We start from the raw sequence: 21,397 nt of genomic DNA, 5'->3' as shown, positions 1-21,397 counted from the left end.
CCGTACACCGGCTTCGTGAAAATTTTATTCAATTTATTTGAAATGAAACGTGAGTCATGATCGCGCGTTTTCCCGTAATGTAAAACGAGCTTATGTGATATTTCCGATATAAAGGCCCATAGTGAAATATCGTACAAAAGAAAGAAGCAAAGACGAAATGAAAAGAAAAGGAAAACTAGTAATACATTTGTGCAATTATTAATTATCGATAGTCGAGACATCCACTCGCGAAATACAGTAAAGTGCCTCTCATAACTATCGAATGTTTCATACTTTCAAATTACTATATCTATTGTTCATTTTTTCTTACGTGGAGACATACTGTTACATATAGAATTTCGCATCAATTGTGCTTGTTATGACTTTTGTCCCTTCTCGAAAGAAATTCAATTCTTTCTTTTTTGAATCATTCTACTGTTCTTTGTACAAATTCGTTAACGTATTCTATTCTATTAATCTTAACGAGATACTCAGTGAATTATGTTGTCCTTGTATGGTCCTGAAACAAATATATCGCACAACAAAATGCAGAAAATGCATGAAAATTTCCGTTGCATCATTTCATTTAAATAATTACTTATTTGAAGACTGTAAAACGCTGAGTATCGCGCTAAATTCGAATTTGCAAACCTACATCGCTATATCTGGGGTCGCCAAATTCTGAGAAATTATGACAAGATCTTGCTGGTTATTTCTCAGGTTTTGGTGAGTTCACCAATTTAAGCATCCATGCTTCTTTCGATATTCGAATGTCAGAACTGAGTTGTTTTGAGAAGGCAAAGTAAAAAAATATATTTTTGTAAAAAGATCAGATGATTAAGGATTAACCGTGACAAAAATAAGTAAAAAAAGTGCTTTGGGAAAACTGTATGCATTTAAATGCAGTTCGCAATAGTGAAGAGAATTGGGAATCATAATGAAATGACCAGCTTTGTGCGTGGTATCAATGAACATATGAAAGTTTCAGAAAGACCAATGGATGACTGCTTTGATGAAAAAAAAGATTCTTACAGTTGTACACTACTATCTACAAAAACTTCAATGTTTTTTTTAAATTTTAATATTCTCTTCGTATTATGCTTGTGTTGCAATAAATAGTATAAATTTTACATAGGCAGTTTTACATATGCTACTGTACAAGAAGTGTAAAAAGATTCATATCTTTCTCACTCCAATTTAAGTATAAATTTATCGATACAAATAAATCTACAACATTAGACTCAAATATAATTTTTATATAATAATCTGACACTGAAAAAGGATTCTGAAATATATCATTAGAATTTGAAAGCAGCATCACCATCCATTGTGGATCGCAGTGACGTTTTCTTTACGATGACTTAATTTATTAATAAAATGTTTACTTTGTTAAGCAGAATAAATTAAAGCCGCTTATTATTATCCATTACGCTACATTCACAGGGCCAGTCATTCCATCTTCAGATAAAAAATCTAGTACTTTATTTGACAAATAAATCTCTTATATCTCTGCCTGGATCGTAGCATTGGCTATAATACAAACAGAGTAATAAGTTTGGCGAACGTTGGAAAGACTGGTCCTTCAAGACAATATCGAATTTACGCTTTTGTTAATCCTCCAATATTATGCTATCTGATTGAATCCAATCTTTATGCCCTTGATATATTGATAAATTATCAACCAGTAAATGATTCTCTTCTTCCACAGTATATTAATTTAATCATTAACAATTCAATTATCAATCAAATTAATTTTTCTAGAATATTAAATTAAGCGTTAGATAGTATTTTCACTGTAAAAGTCTGTAAAACTCATGTGTGTGGACGAAAATGAATGGAAATTATAGAACGAATATCAAATATGAATCGTGATAGACATAAGCTTTGGAAGATTGACAATGTACCTATTTTGTCCATTCAAAATTGTAATTTTTACAAATTATATTTTTACATACCGGAATGCACGTGGTGACATTCATTACATATCATTGCAATTTTATGGCTGCAAAATATAAATGTACGATAATAACGAAAGCGTCTTATCAATTTTAGTGTCAGCTATTAGTAAAAAAAATACACATGTCGCCGAAATAATATACAGACAACATAATTTTTAATAACAGGTAAGTACAAGATATTTTTATGCTCAGTTTTTTTGGAGTACACCTTCTTAATTGGACACGATAAATTTTGGATTTTTTTTTTATCATACGCTGCGACAACGAGTAGATAGATTATTGCATATTAACAATATCATTATATAATGTAATGATACGTCGCGAAACATTTTTCCAAAGATTTTCCGACACAAATAGTCTCTCTACATGTGTCAGATATATCCATATCATAATATAAATAAGCATAATTTTAATGCTCATTAAAACTCATATAAATATATAATATATATATAAATTATTAATCAAATTTTTACCCAATAATTAGAGACAATTACAAAGTATCTCTTAATGCTCAAAAAAGGGATAATACCGACATTCTTCATATACTCAAAACTTTAAGATTTAAGTAAGTTTACGTATTCTTTAACTTGAAATGGATGTAAGGAGAATTCAAGCAATAACATCTACTTAAATATCTAGCAAAGGATTCTAATAGATCCTAAAACACTTTTCTCACAATTGCTACTCGGATATGCATATTGAGTAGTTCTCGTCCAATATGCACAGTATGTACATCATATGGATGGAATCGTAAAACGGTAACACTTTATAAAAATGGAAAATTTCTTCATTGATGCCAGTAACAATTATTATGCTATTGCTTCGTGATTTTAATATTGAAATTGGACAAATCTTTACAATCCAAATAAATATATACCTTAACCGGACCTTTACTGTATAAATCTCTTTGAATAAATAAGAGATAAAGTTGAATGAGATAAGATAGTTCAAATGAGAGTTATGCGCAATTGTTCATATTATCCGTATTTTCGGAAAACGTAGATCAATTATATGATTCGATACTGCAGAATTTACAATTAAGATAATCTCATCTTCAACAAACATTATAATGTATTAAAGCTTCGGTAGTCTGAAGGCTTAAGATGCTCGCAAGGAATGTTATATAGAGATCTGAGTTTGGCTTCCAATCGAGGCAATATTTTTCGTAATAAAAATTAATTATTTACAGATTTTAATATGTTATTCAGCATTATTAACGTTGTTCTAAAATCTAAGAGCATCGAATTGTTAAATTGCTAATCAATTTAATTCGTGATATTACTACAGTAGAGTTTAGAGTTTGTCTTTCAAAAGTAATTTAAAAAACTATATAGTAATATAATATATAAATTCACACAAAATTATACAAGCACTTAAGATCTAGCTAGACTGTTAAAAGCATTTATTTCTTATTAATGTGTTCTCACATGTATGATCCTATGAGATTTAATATTTAATACTGTTAAATTATAATGTTGTTGCTAGGAAAGTCCAAGTTACAATCTTAATTAAATTATACAGTATCGAATCATATAATTCCATATTTTCCTATTCTGATTGTATAATAAATTCGCTTGCGTTACACTTAAAATACGAGAAAAACACTCATCTGCCAGTGATGTTCGAATTACTCAGTTGAAATTAGAAACATCCTTCAAAGTTTAAGGGGATTTTAAAGCTTCCTATTTTGCCGATTAAATCATGTAATTTTTGTATAACAAATACTTTTTTCTCTTTCACCGATTCGAAAATTCTTTTTCAAGATTAAAGTATATGCATTAATACGTATTTGGGAAGTTGAATCTATGTCGAGAATCAACGATCAAAAATTGATATATTTTTTACTATTTTTTAGTGAAATATGGCATCTCAGTTGTCAAGTCATGAACATTTGCTTGGAATTAATGTTTTGCAACCTGTACGTACGAAATAATGATTTCCAGACACGTAGTTTACACGAACAACTAATGTCGAGTTCTTAGAATTAGACTTAGACGCTTTATTGCAACGAATTTGTTATACGAAAATTGACACGAATGTTCGACTGCGTGTATCATAGGTGTATGAAATATTGATGTGGTAGTATATAAAAACATATCGATGCGCAGCACGACTTCTGGTGACTTCATCGGAGTTCGAGCTTCGTTTTAAGATCCCCTTAAATGTCGACAATATTCACTGATAATGACCTGAAGATGAGCCAAAACGTTTGAAATAAAATAAATGAATTTCTAATAATTATCTACATTTGATAATTTGTACACTGACAACTGTGCGTGACTCTCATTTCCCCTTTTTTATTTATTTTTATTATTTTAATATCGCGAGTTTATAAATTGTTATTGTGTTTCTAAGACAGTTTTGCAACGCAAGAACGTAAGGAGCGAACTTATGTAATCACAGTAGGCGCGTTGCGACCAGTATGTTGACAAAGTTCGCTTAATTCTAATGCGATATTAATTAAAGGTTTTAAAACAAGTTGTGCGTCTTTTTCGAAAGTAACTGGATCATTCTCATAACTATCGATATACATACGGATAGTGGCACCAGAACTTCCTGTTCCGGATAAACGGAATACGATGCGGGAGCCATCCGCAAACAATATCCGTAATCCCTAACACGTACAAAATATTATAACTAGTTTGAAAATACGAGGTTATTCGTAATATGATTGTAGAACATACCTGTTTCGTAGCTTTGCTACCATCAACAGAATCCGTATAGGAATAATTATCCACCTGCTTAACAATATACTCTTTACCTTCGTACTGCAATTGTTTACCGATAAAATCTGATTTTTCAATTAGGGTTTCAATGCTTTGCATCATTTTATCTGCGCATGCGGAATCGCAGTTTTCATAATCATACCTATAACAATACATCCAGAAATGTAGGGATTAACGTTGAATTAAAAAATATTTAAATATGTATTCAAAAATAATAGACTGTGTGTGCGTGTACCTAGTAAAGAAATTTCTTCCATAAACTTTCCAATGATCCAATAAAATATTTTCCACAGATTTTCCTAGTCCTGCGATCACATTGAGCCAGGCTAAACATGCCCATACTCCATCCTTCTCACGAATATGATCGGAACCGGTACCAAAACTTTCCTCTCCACACAATGATAGATTTCCAGCATCCATTAGGTTTACCTAAAAAAAAAAAAAAAAAAAAAAAAAAAAAAAGTATATTGAACAAATATAAAATTGATAATTTGTAATATCCGTAAGATAAAAATTCTGCATACCGAAATATTTCCATCCAGTAGGAACTTCGAAGAATTTTACCCCATTTTTAACAGCGACTCTATCGATAGCCGCAGCCGTTGGCATTGATCTAGCATATCCTTTAACACCAGTCTTTTGAAAATACGGAATTAATTTTAGATTAGCAGCTAACACTGCTAAGGAATCGGAAGGAGTAACGAAGAAGGCTTTCTTGCCCAAAATCTGTAAGTATAATTTAGTGAAACTATTTCTTATCTAGAGGTCAATTTTTTTAGATCACTTTTTGATGAATTTTGCTTACCATATTTCTGTCTCCGTCTCCATCAAAAGCCGCACCAAAGTCATACGGTCCTTCCTTTATAGCATTAACTAAATCTTTGGCATAAGTTAAATTTGGATCGGGGTGTAAACCACCGAAATCTTCTAATGGCTTTATATTTACTAAGCTAGTTTCATCAACGCCTAATTCAGTGCTAAATATTTGCTTTACGTACGGTCCCGTAACTAAAAATTATTACAGCTTCTATTACAATATCTAGATAATAAAAGCGGAAGTCAAATACGAATTATATAATGTCTCTAACCTCCATTCATTGAATTGATGAGAATTTTAAATGCTGGCTTATCTGCACTACCTTGTAATAATTTTCTAATACTCGCAAAATCAAAAATTTCCTTCATAAATTCCACATAATCCTTCACAGAATCAATTATATCGACAATAAATGGTCTACCATCCACTTCAATAGAGACACTCTGCACTTTGTCAATATCTATACTAATATCAGGAATAATTTTATAACTTTGGAGCGTTTTAGTAATCTCATAGATTTTATTCGTTACGTTGTCTGGAGCCGGGCCGCCATTGTCGCAATTAAATTTAATGCCAAAGTCGGCATCAGGACCACCAGGATTGTGCGACGCAGTTAAAACGATCCCTCCTTGCGTTTTATACTTTCGTATTATAGTCGACACTGCTGGCGTCGAGAGAATGCCATTTTGTCCAACTATTAACTTTCTCACCTAAAAAAAAATTACAATATATCTAATGTTTGTACATTATAATTTTATAATCAGATAATCCCTTACAATTGTCCAATTATATTACTTTAATTTAAAGTTATTAATGTCAAGTCATCAAATAATATACGTATTATAAAAAAATTACATAAATCTGTGCTTTCTAATATCAAACCTTAAGTTTGCTAATTCTGTTAATTGATGTCATCAATGAATTCTTCTGTATATTTTATGTTCATTTTTATTTCTGTATATTTTATGTTTATTTTTATGTTCCAATATAGATTAACTTTTTATCCAATATAGATTAACTTTAATCTCTATTTAATTTACTTGTTATCTTCTTCTAATTCTTAGAATTTCACTCACATTATGCTAGATTAGTACATATCAAAAGACTGCTTTATATAAAGTATCTAAATACAATGGCATAATATAATCAACTTTGACAATAAAATAATACAAGTGTATTCTATTAAACATCATTATTGGATATTTATATTTATGTTTCTACATTTAATTTCATTAATTTCATATACAGCTGCTTTTAACGTGCATTAATTTAGTGTAATGCGAGTGAATGAATGAATTTGCTATTACAGCTATTATATCAATCTATTCTACGACGGCTTTACCCCGTTTGCCGCGGCGATTCGGATGATTTTCGTCACCGCTTCCCTCACGTAAAATCGTCCGTCACCGCCGACGACGAGGGTGCAGCCAGTCAGCTGATCGCCCAGGGCATGCAGTGTCGCCTGCACGAAGTTCTCTGTATAGTGTTCTTGTTGGAAGACCTTGACGGCTTTTCGTAGGCCTGAGGTACCCGGCTTTTGGCCCTCGTACACCCGGGTGTTCACCGTCAGGCTCGTCACCGACGTCGCGGTCATGCTCGCAAGGTACTTTCGCAGGAGTGCTGCAACTGATAGAAGAAAAAAAATGTTGAGGAACTGGAAATTGAGGTTAATCTGTTGGTCGCGACTGGCGAGAAAATAAACTGTACGGAGACCAAACACTTGCGACAACCGTCCGTGTCGTCCGATAACTGTCGGCGGCAGACCGAACTTGGTCTGTCAATGACATGCAAGGGCACGAGTGCCCGGTTGCCGCCATTTTGGAAGATCGCGCGCCGCCAGTTATTGCGGGAGCCGCCAGCCGGGAGTGCGCACGTGCACGCCACAACCGAAATCACATGGACCATAGACCATCAGCATCAGCCGTCAGCGGTTAAAGCTGTCGTGCTGTCGAGAATCATTGTCACTTCGGCTGTTTTCCTTTTAGGAGACACGATCGACATAAATGTCGTTCTTTTTTTCGCTGCGTTCCACTTAACTGCTCGCCGCAGTTATTCATTGAATGCCAACAGAACGATGTTTGTCTCGATTAGTCTTGACTGTGTCTTCTAAAAGGAAAGTAGTCTTCTTTTTTTCCTCAAAGTGATTTTTCAACTTATAAGGACACAAAGGCAGGTTAAAGTATCGTAAGTCATTGACATTTGGATTGGATTCTGTAGACATTCTGCATCCTGCAGGAAGGAAATCCGAAAAGAATGAAAAAGAGAAATAAAAAGAACACTAGAGATCGATTACATTTTACACTTGTATATCGATATCATGCGTAACTCCATTTTCATAATTACGATGTTACAAAGATAATTTATTGTAATTAATATTTATTTTAATTAATCAAATCACTCAAATCAAGAGATATGGTGTCACAGTGTTAAGGCAAACGTAGTGACACATCATGTCAATAAAATACTGGATATATTTTTCTGAAAATCTCTTCCATCTTGTTTTATTAAATTTTTTGTTTATTATTATTATGTTTGATTAAGTTTTTGAATTTCTGGGAATTTTATTATGTAAGGAATTCTTATAGATTCCCTTAATAAGTATTTACAATTTCTATAATCTAAGCAGAACAGTTATGATAACAACAAAATAACGTTAAAATGATTCATAAATGATTGAAAAGTGACTTTTAGTAATCATTTTGGAGTCATTCTGATATCATGACTTGTGCTCTACTTGGATATCTATCTCATTTTCTAAAATGCGCAAAGTTGCTACTTTGAAATCAAATTTCAAAGAAATTTCGTATAATTTTTTCTTTAACCAGAAATTACAACACAAAATATTATAGCTTATTTTTAAATGATTGCTGGGAATTTGGAACAATGTTAAAATAATATTATTAAATCTTAAACGCGCGTTTTTCTAGAAAAATTAATTTTCATAAATTAAATTTATTCGAAAAATCATATCTTTTCGATAGTAATCTTGCATTGTACATGCGTGTAAAAAAAGACAGAAAAACATAAAATTCTTACGTAAAAGTTTTTTTTCATTCAAAAGTTTTTTTTCATTCAACAATTATTAAAAAGACTGTCTTTTTTCTATAAGAAAAACACAAAGACTTTTATTATATTCGATTCTAATGGCGAAGCACTATATTGGAAGCACTAGTGCATATTAAAGTTATACACCGATTTAATTTGAGTATAAAAGTGAAATTATCGAGATACAAATATTTCGAATTATAAAATACATATTTTATCTAATAGTACAATAAAATGTATTGAGTATTTCAGGATTTAATCGATTTTCTCTATTTATGTATAAATATATCTCTACGTTATTTTGTGTATGACTGTTTTAATGTGCACTAATGCACACTGGTGCGTCCAATCGAATTCGCTATAAGTGAAAAATAATCTGCTTTTTCGATTAATCAAATTATCTTCCCAACAACACGCATATCTAAAAGACGTCATAAAGACGGTTTTTCGACATCTTTTCGACATATATATCTAAAAAAGGTCTTATAAGATCTTTTAGACATGTAAATGTTGTCTGAGTTTACAAATCTAGCTATCTATGCGATAGTTAATGTCAAGAACTTTTTTTTGAAAAAAGAATAATATTTGTGTATAATGTGAAATAAATATACCGTATATGAATTGTATTTACTCGTTGGTTACTCCAATTTTCGAGTCGTGCTCCAATTTTCTCAGTTCTAATAATAACGAGATAAGATTTTCGATTTGTATAAAATTGTCTTTCTGAGCGGATGAATAAGCAAAACAACAAAAGAATGTGTCGCGTAGTTGCGTATGTAATAGAGATAAGTTTTGTAGATAAATGACGCGGGGTTTAATAACGCGGAAACTAAATAAGAAAATAGAAATGGATGTGTAACAATTTTCTGCAAATGTAGGCTTTATTCTTGTAGTGTTATATATATACCAAAGACGAGAGAATATACAAACGTAACAATTCGTTGTTTTAAGTTGAAAGCTGTGTAAGAAGTCGATAGACTTACGTCATGCTTTACATTGCTTGAATTAAGATAACAAATGTACAAAGCGGCTAGTCTCGACCGTCTTACGTATGCATCGCTAAGAGATAAGTGGATAGGGTCGCGAGTTTGACGTTTAAAGTGTTAATAATAAAAAGAATAGACACGTTTAACTCCTACAAAAGAGAAGCTTTGTAGCACCGTTCAACATTGAGAGGATATTATTATTAATTTTTCATAATAAAAATCTGTTTAAAAAACTTTACTTCTCTCGAGAAATACCGGGAATTCTCGCGGGAAAAACGTCATAAATGATCGAAATTGAGATGGACGGAAGATCATTCACGGGGTTATTTCGCATAGTCAACGCGTGAGAAAAGAATGAAGTGCTGCGAAGCGAGCATAATTATAAGCACTCAGGCTGATTTGCATCGACAATTTGGATTAGCTTGATAATAAGTTAGTGACTATTTCCACACTTAGATTATAATTTCTCTGCAAAAAAAAAATAAACAATATCAAATCGCATCAGTGCAATTTTTATTCCGAAAGGATTTAAGTTTTCAGAGATTTAATGGGGTATAGTCCACTTAATGCTATAAATGTTTCGAAGCATTTGATTGTTAGAAGAATTAATTAGAAGAATAAATTTTATTTGATAATTGATCAATTAAAGAATGCTTCAAAGCATTTGTAACATCAAATAGACCATTGAAATAATTATAGAATCTAAGTGTTTCGCGGTTATCTCGATATCTATAATCTTGGAATGCCAATATTTCGTTGCAGTTCACATTATCTTTCTTCAAAAAGTATTATCAAAATAATTATGTAGGTCATTCAAACTGGTTGCTAAAATGTCAAAATCTTTTATAGCATTACTCGTTGAAAATCCTATATAATTGTTTTAATGGTTCAACAAAATTATTTTGAGATCTGTAGATTTTCAGATCATTGTGATCACATGTCAAAGAAGTAATGGTAACTCAATCCTTTGAGTTAAATAACATTTTGTTATTTTTGACTTCCATATGTATTCAAAATATAACATAAATATAATATAACCAAAATGTAATGTAAACCCCACTTCTACAATTAATTTTAAAATAAATAATGTCCATATACATACATATATATTAAATACGCACTTAGTGATAAACTAAATTTGAGTCAAATTTAATACATTTTCTTGAATTAAATTGTTCAATTTCATTGTTTTAATTCAATTAACGACATATTAAGTAGGAACATTGGCGACCTATAAAAAAAAAAATAACTCAAATTAGATGTAATTTAAATTATGAATTTAATAGTGACAAATTTGGAAATACTTCAAAATTATTCTTTCCATATGTGAGTGTCAAATGGAATACAGGGCGAGAAAGACAAGAATCTCCTTTGCGTCAGTCACGGATGTCCTGGAGCCGCAAGAACATCGATACCAAGAAGAAGGCCAAGAGAATCTGCGAAAATTATGCGATCGTCATCGATCGCATAATTTTCGCAGATTCTCGGGTCGATCAGCGGTTTTTAGCCACGTTCGTTTGACGGACGCGCGCGAGGCATGTTCGTTGAAAAACGCAGCTGGAGGGAGGCGTGCTAAGTCAAGGATACCACTGATACAAAGTCCGAGTTTATAAAACGGGGACGTACCTACTCCAAAACCCAGTTTTCCAGACGAGGGCGCGCGATCGGTAACCGCTTCCCACGGAAGCGAAGTGTCCTTCTCAATCCTCCGGATCTTGCCGGTTGTCCAGTCTACATCACGGGGACCAGATCGTGATCGATCGTGTTAGAGAGAAAAGAAAAAGAAGATAGTGAGTCAAAATTTTTCAGTTTCACAGCGACCACGGATAATATGCTGATACCGGATTATCGTGTCGCCAAAAAATTCCCGACGATAACTTTTCACGCGATCCCGGTTATTAATCAGTTAATTTGGATCAAAGAAAGACACATTTGTCATTCCGATAAACAGTAAATGTCGTAAGAAGCCAGTTATTGAATCTGTTATCTGGTGCTCGCACCTCTTGGGGTGATACGCATTCGGCGAATTTAACAGATTTGTGTTTAAAAAAAGAAGAAAAAAGATGATGACGCAAGAAGAAATCTCATCCAGCATGATTATATAGTTCAACGCGATGTAGAATGCTCGTCGTTTAGCTTCGTGTTTCCTAGTGCATCTTTGCATGCTCCACTCGATATTCGTCACTCTGAGCAACTGCTGCGAGGAAGCGCCGAAGTGTTAAACGGAAAAAGAAACTTTCTTGCATTACATTATTTTTTTTGTCAACTTTCAACTTCCTAGACATTATTATGTATAAGATCCGTGTTTACCCAGGCAGCGATTCCTCGCTGACACGAGACAGCGGATCCGAGAGCACGCCGTTACTCTCTTCAGAATCTCGCACGAGTCCGGAACTGGTGATATTCGACGATTCGGACACAAGCGACTTAGATCCAAGCCCGGCCAGCTGCTCTTTGATGTAAGATGTGTATGAAATGCATCTGCGAGAGGGAGATGTATTGTATTTTTCCATATAATAATGTACATGGAAAAATAATATTGTATTAACAGCATTAACCAACAGCAGTCTAATTGAAAATAATCTTATTTATTCAAAATAAGTATTAATGAAACAAATAACATTGTATTAACTCTTTTAAATCCTATGTACATCAAATTTAAAGACATTATCCGTTGAAATTATTTAATTCTATCAATATCATCTGAATCTGACATCGACATATAATAATGTATATTCTGGAAAGTCAAAATTTTGAAAAAAAATTGTTTAATATGAACTACTTATTAAAACACGCATGAATTAAATTTAAAAAAATTTTTTTAGCACGGTTTCAATAAAATTGGATTTAAAAGGATTAAAGCAAGAATATGACGTATTTTATTAATATTACCATTGAATGAATGGGATTATTTTTAATCAGACTGCTGTTAGCTAATACTGTTAACATTTTTACGTATATAAATTAAAAACGTGGATAATAATAGATTTAATATTAATAATGGATATAATAATGTAGATATGTAGTAACATGTATCTATTATATTTATATTATTTATAAAAGATCTGCAGAAATTATAAGTATGTATTTTCTGTTGTCTTATCTAGATACGGAAGCATAGACTCCAGTTACAACACGATTTTAGCTACACCAAAGAGGCCAATTCCTTCAACGAAAAATAGTGAATTATTCATTTCCACAATGGCAAATTCACCTTGCACAGTAAGCGAAAAAAATTACGAGCCGCGCAATGTAAACTTGGTAAGAATAATATAACTGTTTGTGTATTTTTTTTCTCCATAACATGGATTACGAAAATCAGCTTTTTAAAAAAAACATGTTTCAACATGTAGCAATATTTAAGTGATGAATTGTTAAAAAAATGATTATGGTATTTCATGTTTTTTATTAAATTTAATATTGCACTTGTTTTTATTTAATTTAATTTATTGTGTATTCATAAAATACATTGAGATATAAATACAAATTAAACTTTATAATAAACAAATTTAATTTTTCCTCCATTTTCTTTTTTTCTTCAAAAACAAAAATAACAAGTTCATTTATTTAATTTCTACATTGATGTTAATTAAAATAAATAGCGAATCAAATCAATTTTAGTGAAGAAAATAATTTATAAATGTCAAAACTGCTAAAACTTCTTAAAAATTTGAAAATTCATTACATGTTCATATATATGAAATATGATAAAAAATAAAAATGTTAATATATGTACATTTATTTGAATGGTAAATGCATTAATGCAGATAATACAAGATTTCCTTTAATTTTATGTATCACTTTTCTGTTTTTTTATTGCTAGACATTGATGAACGAAAATTCCAATACAAAGAAAGTGCACGAGATAGACTTTGTGCCTGGACCTCTGCAATTTCAACCCGATATCATACAGGCTTCTTGCAAGGATCTCAAACCGAAGCAAAGTTCACTGGTCACTATGTAAGTGTCTTGAAATAAAATCTGTGAATAGAAAAAGTTTAATAAGAATTTGTGAATATGATAAAATAGGAGGATGGAGCATGTCAAATTTTTCGAACTACGCTTATACAGGATATATGCTCTTAATGGACGACCCCCTTAAAATCAATGAGTCACACCGATCGATACCCTTTCCTAGGTTTGTCCTAAATACGCTTTCCTAAGCAAAGATAGCATTCAACAGATTAAGATTAAAATTATCTAATTGGTTCGATTCACAGTTCTCAATCTCTAGTGTAGAAAATAGAAATAGATTCATGTAAAAATGTTGCATATTTTTTATAGAAAATCGAAAGAGATTAATTAAATTTATATATCATTTATATATTTCCTTTCTCTTTAAAGATCAAAATATTAAAATTGTAATCGAATCTTGAACTTGTATTGGTGCGCACTTTTGTAACATTAATTTGTTAACGTAGGGCGCATCTCTTAACTATAATATATAGAATATTGTTTTAGTATTTCTACAATAATTAGGTATGTACCGGATATCTGGTAACTGTTTAATTAATTTGACCGGATAGTCAAATAAATTTGTTCAAACAAATTTTACAAATGTAATGAATAATATATATCTTTTATGTTAATATAACTTATAAAATCATTTTATATTAACTTATATTGCGTAGGTATACTAATAAATATAATAATATATAAAATAAAAATATAATAATATATAATATTGATGCAAAATAAGAGCAAAAAACAAGAGCAGTAATATAAACGCGATAAAGAAAGACGCATTCAAGATGAGCGAGGCATCAGCAGTAATGTTATGTCTAAAAACTTAAATCCGAAGCAGAAATAAAAATAAGAATGAAAATAAATAGAATTTGGTAATAGATATGCAGATAAGCAGATGAGCGGAATAAGAAACAGAATATAAATATAAATTCAATAACTGATGTGCAGATAAGCAGCATAAGAAACACAACATTTATTCTATTTTTACAAAAATAGAACGTATGCAAAAAGAAGCAAAAAGATATACAGTAATGATAATAATAATTGTACTAAAGATAATTATGGCAAATTTGTATTAATAAATATTTGTACTAATAAGTATTTATACTAATAAATATTTAGTCAGGTTGTCCATAGATCACGTGAATATTTACGTGAGAAATGATAGATTTTTAAAACATCATGTGAGATCAAGATATTTCATATGTGACTAATTTAACTAAATAATAGTAATATATTTATTACCGTTTGATTATTGTTTAACATGTATATGATGTAATATACATGTATAATTTAAAAAATTTTAAAATCAAAATCATCTTTTGCGTTTATTTGCTATATGTTTTCTGCTACATATTTCATATTTTCAGAAGAAACATACAATATTTCTGTATTACTTGAGTGTATTACTTGAGTTTATTTTCTACATTAGAGATTGAGAACTAATGTTGTAATTGAATTGGAGTGAATTGAAATATTTGTTTTACTCTAATTAGTTGAATTCTAATCTCCAATTCGCAATCTTTTTGCTTTAGTAAAAAAAACAGTTACATTTACTTTTCCAATCTCTTCGTGTAATTAAAGTTAAATAAAATCCGGTTATTCGACAAATTCACTATTCGGCACACACATCCCTAATAATAATAATAATAATACAACTTTCCAAAAAAATAATTTTCGATATTACTAATTCTTAATTATTTCATCAACATCCATGCATGTTGTTATAACTTTTCCAATAGCAAGTTTCAATACTTATTCTACTTCATGATCGAAAAGAAAGATAAAGAAATATTTTACAAAGGTAAAGAAATATTTTGGAGTGTGTTTGCGCCAAGCCGACGATTCGAGAAATCACTTCCTCGCCCATCTTGGCTTTAGTTGACTCTCCGGCGTATGGTGCATGTAAAAGGAGAGTAAAAAAGGGGGTGTTAAGAAAGAAGTAAAAAAAAATAGAAATCGATGGCGACGCGCTTATCAATGGTAAAATATACTGTTTATCGTGCATCGTTTAACGTGGTGTGTTTTGTTTTTCCTTTTTTGCTCAAGCATGTTCTGCAATCGGTACATACGGGGTAAATCTTTCGATACGGTCATTTATCTTACGTAGATGGCTGATGGCAACCGGATCGAAACTTGCATCAGCGCATCTTGAATTGATTCTTTCTTCATCGCATCAGACCGATACGTGTGTACGTGCGTATGCGCGACGTTAGGGGCGAAATCGACAATACTATTATTTTAGAGACGCTATCATGGCGCGCAAATAATCTCGCGTTGCGCGTTAAAAAACGAGCGCCGTCAAGATAAAGCGCGGTATTAATATATAGTAATTCGTAGTTCAGATTTGCAAACGCGCGAAATTAATCCGCACGATTAGATCTGTTTACATTTTTTAATATATTTATGCTTGTTTCCGCTAATATAAATTAATTTCTAATCTTAGTACAACTTCTTCTTTATCTATTTTTTTATTTTAATTAGACCCGGTTCTATCAATGTAAGATTAATTTTGATCTTGGTTTAACTTATTTTTTTTATCTTCTAATTAGAATTTAAAAAAGACGTAAATTAATCTAAGAGTAAATTAATCCAAGATAAAAGTTAATTCTAATAATAGAAAAATGGGCTTAATTCTTTCAGTAAATTAAAAAAGATTCATTTCAACGTTTGCAAATCCGAATCAATCCGAATTTTAATGCCCAATTTCTTTTTATTCATTTATATTGCATGAAGCACATTTTTTATGTCTTTCAATAAAAAAAAATAAGTTCAATTTTTAAAAATAGATCGTGAATCTGCTGAATTCAAAAACTAGGAAGTAAAGTTTTTTTTTTAATTTAATCCAAAAAAGTTTTTGTATTTAAAATACGCATTCGAATAGATTAAGAATTTCAATTCATTTTGAACCATTCTCTGACGAGCTTAAAATTAGAAAAAGAAAAAAAGTAAATTGAACCGAGATTAAAGTTAAACTCACATTTCATCACGCATTAGAATCTTCACTTTCTCTCTTTCCAACATTCAAATATATATGTTTATCTCGTTTTAAATGCAAACATTTTTAGGAATTTCACGCAACGTAAACAGATTTATTGCTGACTAGCGTTACCGCGTAAAAACAATAGATCTAAAAAATAAACATAGTCCTTAACGCGCAGGTTTTTCCCCTCCCGACTTCCTTTGTCCTCGGAAAAGAAATAGCGCGAAAAAGGTATCTCCCTCTGCGATGAAAATCAAGAGAGAAATCATCTCCGTCTCTTCTTTTTATAGCTGACGATATAAGGGGAGTCGATCAATGTCGTAACTGTTTTCTCTCGTCAATTATCAGTTAACATAAACAAATCAATGACACTTATGTCTCTCGCGAAATCGACGGGTCAATCACGCCTCTAATCGAATCCACGCGCGAGAGGCAAGACGCTTTATACTCGCACAAAAAAAAGTACGGAACACACCGTCACGTCTTTACATGTGACTGATATAACCTAAATAAATACATGATCGTGCATGACTGGACGCCGACGTGAGGGCTTTTTAACGAGCAATATATTCGAAGACACTGGTTTGATAGACTTACCGTTGTAGCCGCCGCGATCTCGTAGGTTTCCCCGTAGATGGAATCGTCGTACATCACGATTCGCGTCCTGACCGTCGGCAACACACGCGCGACTAACGACTATGACTCGCGAAGCTGACCCGCTTCCTCCCGTTCCCGCGTCTGGAAAACGAGCGGATGAGCGACGGTCGTTCTGTTCTCGATTCGCTCGTGTCCGGGCCTTTTCTTAATCTTTGATCCCGAGGCCAGGACTCGGCCGCTCGTTTCCGAGACGCGGGAACGAAGGTGTACGCTCCGCGTCGCGCCGCGCCGCGCGACGACGATCGGAAAGCGGAGCGTCTAAAGCGCGGCGCGACGGGACGCCCCGAAGGGGTTACCGCTCTGTCTGTTGCCCGGGCAACAGACGACCGCCCCGAGAAGGTGAATGCCCTTAGCCGGCAATCCGCCGCCGCCGCCGCCGCCGCCTCCTCTGCCTCCTCATCCTCCTCCTCCTCCTCCTCCTCCTTCTCCTCCTCCTCCTCCTCCTCCTCCTCATCCTCCTTCTCCTCCTCCGCCTCCTCCTCTCATCAAGTCACTAGTTACCGCTGGATGAAGCCGGGCGGCGAGCGCGCGCACCAGAGCTGCACTTCTGCCGAGCACCGGCCACTGCCGGATACATCGCAGTATTCTCTCATTCTCTCTGCCATCAATTTGCATGCGAAGCTAATTTTCGTAATGAGAATGAGAATTAAGAAGCGTGCAATGAGATCAGGAAATCGATTGTGTATCTTGAATCGAATTGTTGTTAACAATGAAATATATATACATACATGTATATTATAAATATTAATAAATGTTCCAGTAAATTTACTTACTTTTGTAATTATTATTTTGTTTTAAGATATGTACAATTTATTCCTATTACTCCTATACAGGAGCTTGGATTTAACATTAATGTTTTTTTAAAAATTAACACAATGTCATGGCTTATTTCGAGCTATAATTAAATTAACTTTAAATTAACAAACGTTCCAGCTTACAAAACCTTTAGTGCTACAACGCAGAAATATATAATTTTAAATTAACGAATAAAAAATAACGGATACAATGAAAATTTAAAAACCATCAATGGTGAAGTGTCAAAATATAAAAAAAATATTTAAAAAAATTCGAACGTCAATACGTATCCCGCCAGATGACAATAAGCTAGGAACATTTGATATTTAATATTTTATGATATTCTGTAGAACAAATAGATTTATTAAGATAATATATTATTAATGTGAAAAAGAGGTATAGAATCAAATAATAACTTACGGTAATTTATATAAAATACTGTAATCTAAAACTCTCAATCAAAAATCCAATATTTAAATACAATAAAGATACTGACTGTTGCTCGTTTGAAAATTAATTGATGTGAAGTAAGGTCAAATAAAAGTAAGTCAATAAAGTCGAATGTAAAAACAAGTCTATTCAAAACTATGACCATTTATGTTCTCGTATATCGTCAAGTATATTAAAATAAGAGTTATCTAATAATTCAGTATCTTTCATTAAATTTCAATAGTTTTTTTATTCTGTACCTCTTTTTCACTAATAATATATTATCTTAATAAATCTATTTGTTCTAATAAATCTATTTGTACAGAATATCATAAAATACTCGTAATTAAAGAATTCTCAAATCGTTTGATACAAGTCTGTGACAACTGGATTCTCGATCTCAACTAAGGAATTTGCCAAATCTATTTTATCAATGAATAATTAATCTACTGTTGACTGAAGTATCCAAATGTTCCTAGCTTATTGTCATATGGCGGGATACGTACGTTGATGTTCGAATTTTTTAAATATTTTTTTATATTTTGACATTTCATCATTGATGGTTTTTAAATTTTTATTGTATCCGTTATTTTTTATTCGTTAATTTAAGATTATATCTCTGCGTTGTAGCATTGAAGAAGGCTTTGTAAGCCGAAACGTTTGTTAATTATATTAATAAATTATATAAATTTAAAGTTAATTTAATTATAGCTCGAAATAAGCCATGACATTGTGTTTTTAAGAAAATATACGAGCATTTTTTATTTCATTAATTTTTTTTACTCACAACAATATCTGATGATTTCTTTAATGTAAAAGTAATTTATATCAGTTTAATTTACCCTTTTATTACTTAATTTATACCGAGCACTTGATATATATTAACTTTTTATTAAATTATCCTAATTTCAGCAATGTATTTAAAGAATAACGTATTAAATTGATATAATATGCATCCAAATGATTAATTAAACACACACATCATGTATACGTTGCATCCTCAACTTTTAAAAAAATCAAATCACATTTATTATTATTAGGATCACATCAAAGTTTGTATTCAAATTGTCAGTTTAATCAACGAGTTAATAATTACAATTGAATAGTTGTTTTTTGAAACACTGGCGTGTTGCAACTTAACAGTTTCGGTTTATCCACTGAAATTTTCACTTAATTTTGGCTAAAACCGAAATCAAATCGAAACCCTGATTTTTTATCGAAATCGAAATCGAAATGTTGGTCGGACTCTACATATCGTCGAAATTAAAATAATTCATTAGAAAGAAAGTCATCAATATATATAGTACCCGTATCAAGTGCACGATATCAAATTATGTTTTTCTAATTTTAAAAATAAAAGGACTAATTATCATAAAAATAAAAAATTAAATATTTTATCAGTATAAAGGACACAATATTATTAAAGTCAAAACTTTCAGAATTTTACCTTTTACAAAAAATATACAGGCCATTCCACAATTTTTGAAATCTAGGCGCTTTTGTGTGAATAGATTGGAACTAAACTGTATCAAAAAGTTCTCTATTATTTTGCAATTTTTAACGCAATGATTAACATATTAATTATTAAAAATTGCCGAATGTTAATCTTCAATAATTTTTTTTATCCAAATACTATCAACTTTACAGGAAAACATCAAGAGACAAAAACTGTTTATTTTCTTCTCATAGAGTTCTAAGAATTTTTTCAGATTTTTTAATCAACTTTTTACTGCATCTTCTTATTGGCAATTATTTTTAGCAATATGAGAAAATGCGATATTAAAAAATTCTCAGAACTTTATGGAAAAAAAAATAATTTTTATCATTTAGCTATTTTTCGGTAAAATTAATAGTATTTAAATAAAAAAATATTGAAAATCAATATTTGATGATTTTTAGTAATTAATATCTTGTTAATCATTGTGAAAATTGTAAAATGATAGAAAACTTCAGTTAATAGAGAAAAAGATCGAATTTTTTTTTTTTAAATTTTTGCTAGTAGATATTTTTCTTCATAGATTATATGCGGTTTATGATTTCATAATTCATTATAAATTTATCTTAAAAATGAAATTAAATCTCGCTCCGATTCATCGTCCAATGAATAAACAGAATAATTAAAAGAAGAGAGATGGATACGTTTGAAATAGTCATGTAAATCGTAACTTTATATTATGTTCTATTTATAGTATAAACTTATAATATAAACTTATAATATAAAATTGTCGATCTTATATAGTGTCATGTTATACTTATATAAAATTATATACCATAAATTATACAAAATGTTTCTAATTAATTTTTGTATTTCTTTCTTTTCTTTATTTCTATTTTTATTTTTTTATAATGTAATCTATTTTCTTAAGAAGATAAACAGAAAGAGAAGATGATAAATTGAAAGTAATATATAGCAAGATTAGAAATTTAAAAATGAGATAAATATTAGTCGTTATCCAGCAATTTGATGATATTTGACATCAAAATGACATTTTTAATGTCAGCTTGTTTGATACTTTCGATATGTTTACATAAAAAAATGAAGGTTTAATGATGAAATTAAGTTTTGCTCTCGTCCGACTGATAAGTAAAAAAAATTAGAACGAAGATAAATAATAAAATTAGAATAAAAAAGATACTTGATAGTTTAAGAAATCGAGTGTTGATTGCACCATAACCGAAAATGTGTCTTGATCGAAAGTATTCCGAAATCACGCGGTTATCTTGCGGTCGCAAAGGAGACGCTATTACGTACGATTTCGTGAAATGGCCTTTACAATATCGAATCAAGTTCAACGGTAGGATAAAGATACACACATTGTTCTTGATCTATATATATATATATATATATATATATCTCTAATACGCCTATGGGATTTGTATTAGATATGAGCGTTAAAAATATAGCGATATGACGATAATAGGCATTCTAATGCGCAACTGATCTTGTGAACAAGACAGATAGGAATATCTTTTATAAGCTTGAATACGATATACAAAATATGTTGATTATCGGAGAAATGTTTGCGTGACATGAACGTAACGTAATATGCACATTA

General features: G+C 31.2%; 2 protein-coding genes across 2 annotated transcripts in view; one reads left to right on the top strand and one right to left on the bottom strand.

Moving 5' to 3' along the window:
• Nucleotides 1–4,238: 4,238 nt before the first annotated feature.
• On the bottom strand, nucleotides 4,239–7,074 carry LOC105626242 (phosphoglucomutase). Its single transcript, XM_012207547.1, has 7 exons — nucleotides 6,823–7,074; nucleotides 5,752–6,190; nucleotides 5,469–5,671; nucleotides 5,187–5,389; nucleotides 4,899–5,090; nucleotides 4,622–4,805; nucleotides 4,239–4,551 (listed from the first exon to the last, which is right to left on the bottom strand). Exons 1-7 carry the CDS (start codon nucleotides 7,072–7,074, stop codon nucleotides 4,327–4,329), a joined length of 1,698 nt encoding a protein of 565 aa, XP_012062937.1. The 3' UTR covers nucleotides 4,239–4,326.
• Nucleotides 7,075–11,800: 4,726 nt separating this feature from the next.
• Nucleotides 11,801–21,397, top strand: part of LOC105626241 (sodium-coupled neutral amino acid transporter 9-like) — an 11,844-nt gene continuing 2,247 nt past the window's right edge. Inside the window, exons 1-3 of the mRNA XM_012207546.1 lie at nucleotides 11,801–11,970; nucleotides 12,619–12,772; nucleotides 13,335–13,471. Coding sequence (XP_012062936.1) covers nucleotides 11,801–11,970; nucleotides 12,619–12,772; nucleotides 13,335–13,471 — 461 coding nt within the window. The remainder of the gene's footprint in view (nucleotides 11,971–12,618; nucleotides 12,773–13,334; nucleotides 13,472–21,397) is intronic.

Source organism: Atta cephalotes, assembly GCF_000143395.1.
Source record: "Atta cephalotes unplaced genomic scaffold scaffold00005, whole genome shotgun sequence".
Taxonomy (NCBI): domain Eukaryota; kingdom Metazoa; phylum Arthropoda; class Insecta; order Hymenoptera; family Formicidae; genus Atta; species Atta cephalotes.
The sequence above is the reverse complement of the archived record's forward strand: the minus strand, read 5'-3'. Positions and strand labels throughout refer to the sequence as shown.

Bases quoted from the DNA above. Each gene is read 5' to 3' on its own strand.
- LOC105626242 (XM_012207547.1), bottom strand. From the start codon at position 7,074: ATGACCGCGACGTCGGTGACGAGCCTGACGGTGAACACCCGGGTGTAC. The intron at 6,191-6,822 runs GTAAAGCCGTCG...ATTTTTTTTTAG, and splicing joins GAATCGCCGCGGCAAACGGG to GTGAGAAAGTTAATAGTTGG. The intron at 5,390-5,468 runs GTAAGCAAAATT...TTATACTTACAG, and splicing joins GAGACGGAGACAGAAATATG to ATTTTGGGCAAGAAAGCCTT.